Source organism: Halyomorpha halys, unplaced genomic scaffold, assembly GCF_000696795.3.
Source record: "Halyomorpha halys isolate HHAL.00 unplaced genomic scaffold, Hhal_1.1 Scaffold1024.1, whole genome shotgun sequence".
NCBI classification, from domain to species: Eukaryota; Metazoa; Arthropoda; class Insecta; order Hemiptera; family Pentatomidae; genus Halyomorpha; species Halyomorpha halys.
Genome location: NW_027106221.1, coordinates 368,697 through 379,773, shown reverse-complemented (window position 1 = coordinate 379,773; position 11,077 = coordinate 368,697). Strand labels below are relative to the sequence as shown.

At 32.0% G+C, this 11,077-nt stretch overlaps 2 protein-coding genes across 2 annotated transcripts in view; one reads left to right on the top strand and one right to left on the bottom strand.

The window, feature by feature from the left end:
• Window positions 1–7,773, top strand: part of rho-4 (rhomboid-4) — a 28,744-nt gene extending 20,971 nt beyond the window's left edge. The window contains exons 8-9 of the mRNA XM_014432073.2: window positions 4,517–4,627; window positions 6,409–7,773. Coding sequence (XP_014287559.1) covers window positions 4,517–4,627; window positions 6,409–6,603 — 306 coding nt within the window. The 3' untranslated portion in view covers window positions 6,604–7,773. The remainder of the gene's footprint in view (window positions 1–4,516; window positions 4,628–6,408) is intronic.
• Window positions 7,774–8,106: 333 nt separating this feature from the next.
• LOC136795090 (mutS protein homolog 5-like) overlaps window positions 8,107–11,077 on the bottom strand; it is a gene marked incomplete in the record, with an annotated part of 15,154 nt that continues 12,183 nt past the window's right edge. The window contains 1 exon segment of the mRNA XM_067044588.1: window positions 8,107–8,270. Coding sequence (XP_066900689.1) covers window positions 8,177–8,270 — 94 coding nt within the window.

The following is an 11,077-nucleotide window of genomic DNA, read 5'->3' as shown; positions in this document are numbered from 1 at the left end:
GCAAAGTTTTACATCATTATGATGGGCCCTTGAATAGAACTCCCAAAACTGCATTGCAGAAACGTTTTACCAAGGCACACTTATCTTCAAATGTTTTTGTTATTATATCATAAATAGAGAGATGTCCTGTTTGGAAGTTTGGAAGACTTGAAAAACAATCTCAAAGAGGCTGATACTTGTATGGTTTTGCACACTTTCTGGGAGGTCAGAATACTTGACAAATACACATAAAAAGTAATGGTATGTATATATTAGTGTTATTCCTGCAAAAAATGAGTTAAGCAAAGATACTCATGGAAACCATTACTAATGATATTAAACATACTGTATGTATTAATACTCTGCATCATGCAAGTTTAGTCATTAATATTTTCAAATATACCTGTCATAACTTTATATACCAGGAGAAAAAAACCCTAGATAATATATTTTTTAAAATAATAATATAACTAACAAAAATTAATAATACCTATAATCTTGACTGACATGTAACCTGCACTGATAACATCGACTAACTGCTTATTAAAGGGCTTCTATTTTATGCAAAGATGGTCCCTCTAATATTTTCTGATACTGAGATATTTCCCATTTTCAAGGTTCAATGTTTTCTTAGTCAGTTCAGAGATAGTAGAAGTATGGGATTGGAGGGTTGGATATTTTCTGCTGAAATTGGAATACATGCGGTACTTAAGGAACAATAATGTAGCAATAGCCCATATTTTGCAAATTTGAGGGTTGATTCCTTTATACTGAATGAGGTCCAATTAGTCTTCTTTTTATGCAAATGTAAAGTAAAATTGTCACACTATAGACCATCTTTAACATAGGATTTATGAGGGTATTTATTAAATTTTCTGTTTTGGTAGTAGTTAGTAAGTGCTTCTTGTCAATCCGAAATGTATTTTTGTCATTTTTTGATACAAAAAAACAGTAAAAAAAAGCAATTGTGTGTTCCATATGTTAATAAATGTGATGGGTGAGCATCCTTTATTATGCGTGTAATACAGAATTATTTCTTCTTCTTCAACCTTAGCTCTGAAGTCACCATAAACAATTTTTAGTTCACATTTGGAACCATTATCATTGGCTTTTCTAGTGTTTTTTAGAATACTTCTTTTTCATAATCGGATACTCTTAAACATGAAAAATGAAGATGCTAAAGATTTGAAACCTTTGTGTTAGGCGTATCATGCATATTCTAGGTTTCATTTGTAAAAATTCCTCTTACATCAGCTTTCCAATAAATCCAATACTAAAAGAGAGTTGTTCTTTTTGATACCTATAATAGATGCTCCTTCTCAAGAAATAACCTCAGTATGTATGTCTATTTCTCCTTCAGTTTGTTTGGCCATACACACGCACTCACACACCATTTTGCATTTGTTCTGAGTTGTTTTCAAAATACCTAAGAGTAATGATTGATGCACATCTCTGGTTTTAAGTTCACACAGAGTACATAAATGAAAAATCTGCTAAAGCAGCACCCTTATTGTCATGCCTTATGCTGAACATTGGAGCTCCTCTAAATTTTTGAACATTTTTCTGATTTCTAGAGTTTTCAATTATTTATAGAAATGGTTCTGTTGTTTAAGACATAAAGAATACCATTCAAAGATACCCGCACCTAACTTCACGTCTTGTGCTACTTTAACATCCTATAACTCTTTGTCTATAACAGACCAAATGTTTAGAGTTTTGGTAGCCTCCCCAAGAGTTATAAAAATGATCCTTATTAAGCAAATGGAATGGCCTTAGATACCATGCGAATATCATTACTTTTAGCTTCTCTCTTGTTTTTGTTTCTCCTTTCCTTCCATTTTTTCCTCATTATCTCTGCATGCCTTTGTTTTCTTTCTTCACGACCCCCTTTTTCAAATTTCTCTTTTCCACAAGAACCTTGATTTCCTTCAGTCTTTTCCTGTATCTTTCTCTGTCCAAACAGTCCTGGTCCATTATTCCTAGTCTTTCCGTCTCTTCCTTCATCTGTCTGATCTATCCTTCTGAGCTTTTGTATCCTCGGATTTTTTGAATATTTATGTAGTCTTTCCATATGTCCGTGGAATTTCATTCTCCTGATCCTTATTTCTGTTTCTAGGTCATTTGTATCTTTATAGATTTCTTTGTTGGGTCTTAGCCTGTATCCTTCTTGTGGCCATAGATTATTTTTAGTATTTCTTCCAGACTGGGCAGGTATGTGGTTTCCGTCCCATTTAACATTGCCGGTTTAACAACTATGTTTTAGTGTTGTATTTTTGCTTTTATAGACAGGTTTCTTATTCTATTTGTTACTGTTTGCTTAACTTTGTTTCTCTAGTCTAGTTATTCTTTCCTTCATACTTTCTTTTTCCGAACCGTTGTTGCATATAGTCTCGCCCAGGTACTTCCATTTGTTTGTTACTTTTATTGGTCTATACTGTTTTCTTCTTGAAGTTTGGATCTGTAGTCATTAATTCTGTTGTTTTGTAAGAGATTTGTAGACCTGTTTTTTTAGCTATTTCTGTCAGTGTGTTTATTTAGTCAATCACCTCTTCTTCCATTTCTGCCAAAAGGATAAGGTCGTCTGCGTAGGCAAGGAACCTTATTTCGACATGGTTGTTCTTGGTCTCTATTGTCTCCCGTATTATGGGTTCTCAGGATTTGTTCTCGACATGATTTTCCCTTTCTGAAGCCTCCCTGATATTCTCCGATTTTAGGGTCTATTTGAGGGTTTAGTCTGTTGAGTAGCACTTTGGAGAAAGAAGAAATTCCTATTGTTGATAGCAGAAAAGAATTTTTAATTTACACCTCTCACACTATGAAAATTTTGTATCAAAAATATTTGGAAAACATTTTTATCGTTTTTTTTTTGGGAGATTTGATTCTTTTTTTTCTGAGAAAAGAAGGGCGACAAATAACTATCACTCAGTGGCAACAGCATTCGGAGGCTGCAGATTCCAGAAGATAAATCAATAGGTTGATATCTAATGTTGGTTTGTGACATGGTTTCACAAATCTGATGTTGGATTGTATAGTCGTCAACATGGTGAGGAGGATTTTTATGTTACCCAACTGTTAATTAGACATGAATGCTTTAGAGCCCATCAGTACCTTTTTAAGTTAGACAACATTGCAGAATGTCTTGCATGCCCTGCTATAAAAAAAAAAACAGTGGATCATGTGTTCTTTGATTGCATACATTTCAAAGAAGAAAAAAGTGAATTGGAGAAATCGTGTGGAGTGCACATCACACTAGAAAACTTGATGACCCATATGCTGTGGATCAACATTAGGCAGCAGTGAAGAAATTCACCACAGTTGTCCTTAAGAGTTTGATAGCTGAAGAGAGGACTAGAAGAAGTGACTAACATGGAAGGAGAAAGGATCAACATATGACTGACAACATATGACTTGTGGAGAAGATAAGCATGAGGCAGCACTCAGCCATTTCCCTCTATAAATTAATGCCTGATGGAGGTCTCTTGGAGAGGGATGAGCAGGTGTAGGTAGGAGGTTTTAGTGGGTACAATTCCCACTCACAGATAGGTTCAGGCCTATCTGAGTCTTTTGAAGATTTTCACAAAAAAAAAAATTTTAAATAAAAAACAATATTTTGCAAAACTTGGTTACTTGTATTTTCATTGAAAATAAGTGTTTGAAATTTTTTATTATCACGATACATCCCAGTACTATTAATTTTATATATTGGAAAGTAAATGCAATTAGAAATAAAATACAATTTCCTCCGAATAATTCAAGTCCAGTTGGATTATAATTGATATGGGAAAAGTTGGAATTGAAATAGAACAAACTGAATTAAAAAATTAATGAAAAAATCATTATACAATTCAGTATTTGCCATTCTAACAAACACTTATAAATGTACCATTAGTCTTACTGTTCCATCTTTGTTCCAACCTCACCTTGTATGTTGTTTTACGGTTTTCTTCCTGTTCCATCTCTCTTTGTAACATTTTAGCTGGCAATTTTCGTTCTGATCTTAGAGTGTGATGTAAAAATGTTTTTTAACAAGATTGAAAAAAACAAATGGCACATATCGTTGATTGAAGCAAACTTTTTATATTTTCATCCATTTTCTATAATTTAACATTTGTTTAGGAAATATTTTGCCACTTAATTGCACCAGTTATGCCTGATTTTAAAGTTTTAAATTGAATATTTATATTGTTTGCTCTTGTAATAGAAATTGATTGGTAACTCTTGTGATCAAGAGTTATCAATCAAAACCTTAAATTTGTTCAGATAAAGTGAACTGCCATATTTTTTTAAAAATAAAGATTAAAATTAAGTATATAACTAATAAATGGATAACTTTTTTGTATTATTTTATGATGTTCTTGTGTAATCATTACTAACAATTAACTGTATAATTTCATATTATTCAATTAAGAAATGATTGAGCCATTAAAGTATATTCTGAGTACTACATTTATCTGTGAATATTAATTATTATTAAAACAATTATGAAAAAAAAAAACTTGATACTTTTAAGTTATTTTTGATTAATTATATGTTACAGAATTGGTCTGAAATGCAGTTTGCCTTATTTCAACTGTTGGTTTTTCTTTTTCTCACTATTACTGATGTTGGTTCAGCTATATACAATCGATATATGAATGTTGATGACAAGGTAATATTTTAATAATTTTATATCATTATTATTTTACTTTATTAAGAAGAGTTTTTTTATACTTGTTAAGTATTGTAATAAAGTATTACTTATGAAGTATGTATGTAGTTATTAATTATGTTATTTATTTTTTAAATAAATATTTAATACTTTATTTAAAAATAAAAAGGAAGTCTTCAGTAAGATGATTCATGACATATGCCGATGTTGTGATCACTGGAAGGTCCCTGGCCAGGGTAGTGGGAGAATCCATTACGGTTGATGTGGAAGCTTGGAGTTTCGGTCTCAGAGTGAATGTTTTTTAAATTAAAAAAAAAAATAGGCTTTTAACTTTAAGAAAATGACCTGGGCAGAATAGCCTGCAAAAGAAACTTTAAATTAATGTGAGGAAGAAATTATATTGAAGATGTCCTTGAGGATGGCTAGAATGGCCGAAACGTTGGACTGGTGAAAAATAAAGTGTTGAGACAAAACTGGTTACGAATTTTTGATTTATTTAATAGATAAAACTGAAGTTATGAAACAAAGGAAAAAGAAACTTGCTCACCTTCAGTGTATGTGTCATTAGTGTTTACACCTTTGTAATGGTGAATAAGTTTAACTACCTTGGGCCCTGTATCAATGAAGAAACAAATAAAGATGAGGAGGTAAAAACAAAGTTACAGGCTGGGAAATAAGGATACTTTTCTCTGTTCAGCAGGCTTCTAAGCAGAACCACTAAGAAAAGGTTATATATTATATATTTACTTGACATATTATAACTTATGGAAGTGAGATATAGATACTTAACACCTTGAGGCATCCCGAAACCTGAGGTGGAATAGATAAACAGTTGGAACCAGATGAAGCAATGACATGAGCAATTAGAGCCTACAATTACTTGATTTATATTGTCACAGGGTTTGACCCTTTCAAGATACTCTTTGGACTACATGGAGCTTTACAGAGGTGTGACCACTGAAGAAGAGGAGATTCTAAATAATAGCGTGGTATTTAGGAAAATACGACCCAAGGTTAAAGTGAGGATTGAGAAAGAAAAGAGTGAGCGCGTAGCTCGGCAAAATTTGAGTGTCAGGGACATGACAAAAGCTATCAAAATAGGGAAGATAGTTTATCAAAAAGTAGATTCTAATTGGGGGAAAGAGGTTCAGCGTTACGAGAAGCCTCATCAAGATGATAGTATTTCAGGAACACAATATCATCACCATTGAAATCTTAATTGAACCAAGGGAGTGGAGGATGGTTCACATTGAACAATTAAAACTCCCTGCAGTGGCCACTTCGGGGGCTGAAGTTCCCTCCGATGTCCACTGATGCTATTAATATCAGCTGACAGAGGGTAAGAGCAGCTGATTGAGTCTCATATGGGATGGGGCTTACATGTTTTCAGTTCTACTGAAAACATATAAGGAGGATGACTCTGACAATACATTCAGTATTGAAGTCGCCGCCATGTAGTTTCATGTATCAAGTACCACTTTTCTTTTTTTTTTTTTTTTGATCCAAAAAAGTCTTATGTATAGACATTGACCAACCTGTACTTAATTTTTCAAATCCCATTCCTTTCCCGTTTGGAAGTACAAAGAGTATTATTGTGAAAATATTTTTATCTACACTAAAAAATGGCTCATTATTCATTTCTGATTATTGTATTTTTGTTTAGAATTGTTCTCTTTTTTCATTTATTGTATTAAACAAGTTATTCCATTTAGTATAGTTTTTATTATAAAATTTAGTTATTATTTTACCATTTAATTTCATAATTGTCTGTATTGTTGTAGATTGGATATACTGCTCATTTAGCTGGGGGTCTTTCAGGACTACTTGTTGGGCTGTATATTCTTCGTAATTTGGAGGTTCATTCCTGGGAGAAGAAAATATCATTAATTGCTGTAATTGTGTTCCTAATTGTTATTATTTTATGTATTGCATTCAATATATTTTATCCTGATTATTTTCCTAAGCAAGAATTATAGTATTCTAATATTTTACTGTTTCAATTTGACATCTAACAGATACACAGTATTTATATAAATGTGTTTTATGTATAAATCCATCAAAAAGAAAGATGCTATCTTCTAGTGAGCAACACTTTACATATATTTTTATTTTTTTAAATGTTATTACTGCTAATACCAAACATTTATATTTTTTGTTTGAATAATATCTCGTGTAAGCATTATAATTAAATAAATTAAAATTGTTTTATATTTTTTTTTTACCATTAGGAGACTATTTCTGTTAGACAGCAATGTAATTTATGCCTTAGTATACATGTTTATAAAGCATGATTTTTGTTTTTGTTTTATAATAGTTTTACAAAAGTATTATAATAAATCCATTAGGGCCTTTTCTATGGCTCATTAAAACTTACAGTGTTTAAAATATAAATAACTCAATCTGAACCAGTTGCAATTAAGTTTTTTTTTTCAAGTTATAATTTAAATTTGAATATGTAATTGCATATACTGAAAATATATAATATTATCATTCAGTTTTATACTAAGCATATTGTTCTTGTGTTGACTAGAAATTTGAGTTTTAGGCATTTTATAAGTTTCTTTCATTAATTTTCATAACGAATGTAGAATAATTTTATTTTATTTTTTTTTTCGTATTGATTATAGAAAAGTAATAAATCCAAAAACAGTTGTCATTCAAAGTGCTCTTTGTTAATTTATGGTTGCAGTATTTTATGGTATGGGCTACCACACTAAATCAATAGCCCTTTTATATTTGTATCAAATACAGACAACACTTATTTATCAATATTGGTCTTGATTTTAAAGTAGTACTGTTTTTGTGACATGTATTTTGTGTTATTTCTGAAACAAAATTAGTATTTTATATACATAAAAACAGGAACAGATATTAGTCCTAGTATTTATTTAAATGAGATCAAATCCACTGTTTGATGTATTATTTATTTTGAATGTTTATTTTTTAAGGTGGTAGGTAGTAATGTTTTATAATTAATTTAGTCAATGTCAGTAACTAAGAATTGTTTATTTTATGGTATTTATTATTCCTGAACATCAGTATTGTATTGTTTTTTTAATAAAATGTATGATGGTCAATCTATTTTTTGAACTACATATTTATCATTATTATTAAGATGAAGAGAGGTTTATATTTTGTAATATTTTTATTGCCAAAAATAAATTATTTTTTATAATAACTATTGTTTTTATTATCACCTATTAGACCTATCATTATATTTTTATTCTATGTCTGAAACTTATTTCAAATGCCATTAATGAGAGCATTTTTTTGCCACAGATCTTTTTGTTGTATACAAGTATTTCTTTTCCTTAATTTATGATTCATCTTCTTTTGTGGCCCATTGTTTATAGTCTTGATTTACTATATTTCTCCAATATGTTGGACATAATTTTTTAAACCTAAAGGGAATCTTTTTTTATAAGCTGATTAGCTTTGATGAAGGGGAGAATTTAATATTAAAAAAAAAAACAACTCCAAATTGAATAAAATTCCATTTAATACTTGTTATTCGATTGTGATGAAACTTGTTTGTATCAAAATATATAATTACACAAATGAGAATATGATATGTTTTAATGCTTGCATAGATCTTTTACTTATTGGGTGTATCCTTGCAAGTTTCTCCAGATATTGGCAAATTCTAAAACATGGGTTATATATTAAAGTTAAACTTTGTTATTATCATTATATATTTATGCATATATATATTAGAGATGTGTCGGTCAGGAGTGAATGTATTGAAAAGACCTTATCATTGGAAAGACCTTGTGTGAACTGAACGCGCTGTCAAAATGTACTTGGTCACTGAGTCTGTCTGTGTAAGAAGGAAGTTTGGCTCGGTATAAGTCCTCTGTTGTGAATCACGTGGACGACCTCTGGAGCTGTAAGTTGTTGAACCACCACCATTCTCTCCGACTGTCCGCTCCTCCCTAAAAGGTCATCGATTCATATTGCCACCTGTGTTGCTAATTTTTCATTATCTCTCTATTAAACAAAAACTGAAAAGCTTCCCACTTTCTAAACATTTATCCCAAATTCTTTTTCTGAACGACAACATACTGGAAAATGTTCACCACGACCTGCGATTAATTTTATAGTTACCTACTTAACTTTATTGGTAAATCTGACTAATTAATATTATTTTCTGAATTATAGTGAATGTATATATAGAGCTGTAGCGAACTTGCTCCAGTCTCCAAACTGTCACCACTAAAGCTGCCGTTCATCCTTACAAACAGGGCTATTTTTGGAAATGTATATTGGAATATTATTTTTCTCTGTTTCTCTGGATCTCTCCTTCTTTCTATACCTTTTCTTCCTTTTTTAAGTACCTACACCTAGTTCCTGTAGGGCTTGCCATCCCCTTAATGGCCATAAGCTAGTACTCTAGGAGTGAAGTTTCCATCATGTGAGGATTTACAGCTAGTTCCCCTAAAGCTCATCCTGTCTATTCATTTCCTAGCCAGCTACTTAAGCTTTATGAACACGCATTTTCGAGGCCTTCTGATGTAGAGTATTTCATGTCTTCAATTATAGTCAGTTCTAATTAATTATACAAAACCACCTCGAAGATTGGTGACCCCGACGGGATAAACCCGTCGTGAAGAAGCCTAACGTGATCTATAGCAGTTGTCATATTACCCCTACTCAATCTCAAGCAGTCTTAATGAAGCCTGACTGGATCTCAAGTAGCAATCATGAAGCCCGACTAGATCACATATATGCTGTGACAATTAGACAAGCCCAACGAGATCTTAAATCAACAGGTAGTAAAAAAAAATGAGCAAGCAGTCAAAATGACAAGAGAAATGGAACAAAATACAAGGACAAAGTAATAAGAGACCACAGTTCAACCTTCATCAGGGACCTGTGTCCATGGATTCAATGCTCAAGGAAGGATAGACCTATAACAACATCTAGGAGATGCCACCACACCAGGGGAGGCCTTCTGATGTAGATCACGTCACATCTTTATTTGGAGTCAGAACTAATTAATTATACACGACGAACTCGACAGTGTCAATTATGCACCTAAGTATCTATTCAACTTGTACCTGTTCAATTAATTGGTACCACAGATAAAAATAATGTGATGTTCAAAATTCGTTGGCGGTCAATCACTATTAAAATATGTACCTACCTGCTCTTACTGTACTTTACAAATCATGTTTTTATTGTTCTTTACTACCATGTTCTTAGGCAGTTAATGCAACTAATATAATTCATGAATAAACTGCAGTTTTGTTTTGCAATTACTGAAATAGCTACCTACTCCCCTGTTATTACATAGGCAGTTCAATACAATTTTTGATGTAAAAATAAACAAATAAGTACTTGAATATATATACATATATATAATAACTGTCGGTTTGCACAATCTGATTTTTCCGTTATTTTTTTATTTTATATAAATTCTGGGGTAGGGGTCTCAGTTTGTCATGTTCACCTTAGCAGCATGCATCAGAAAGTCAAGAAGACGCCACGAATGTAAGGACGCTGCTGCCTGGAATTCATTATGGCTGCAAGCAAGGCAGAACCTTAATATCCCTACTACCACGCCAGAGCATATGACTAGCAGGCCAGCCTCTGTGGGAGACAACACCTGTCTCAAACACTCCTTATTGGGCCATTGTTTCATGGTATTTACTATTATGTCCACCAACGCACGAAGAATCAGGACGAGGAAGCAACGAGGAGACGACAGGACATAATCGTGGCTGTGAAACTCCTGAACACGTCTACAAATAAGATCCAATAGAGGACCTAACGTCCATTATTATGTAATGATTTCATATGTACTAATTAACCATACTAACACAGTTTGCCGCTCTAGTGATTAAGAATGATTTAAGAAATAAGCATATTATAATAATAAGAATAAGCATATTAGTCCGAAGACATAATGTCTCTCAATTTCAGCTTACTTGATCCACACTATAGCTTTTATTTACAATCAGAGTTATTGCAGTAAAACACGGAGCACACCCTGATGTGAACAATAACACTAATAAAAAGACGGAGAATTTGAAGTGAATGTATATATAATTTATTTCAAGTGATTATTTACCTTTCCGTTTGTTGTTTCCTTATATTGGTGCAAGGAATAACATCTTTGCCTTTCCTTATTGATTTTAATACCTGCAAGATGAATAAGCCATCATTTTTACTTGATGACACATCTGATATCTTCTTCACAAGAAAATATCCTTTGTGCCATAGTGTTAGTTTTTATATTTTAACTCCATATTGTTAATTAGAACATTTGGCTATTTAATTTCGATCCAAATCACTCACTAGGTTCACTAATATAGGAATTAGGGAACATGGTGGCTGAATCAATTTAACGATAGGTGCAAGTAAAACCAATGCACAATATGGAGATAAAAAAGAAAAATTACTTAAATGATACGTACTTTTGATAAGATTTTTTTTAAAGCATAAACTCTC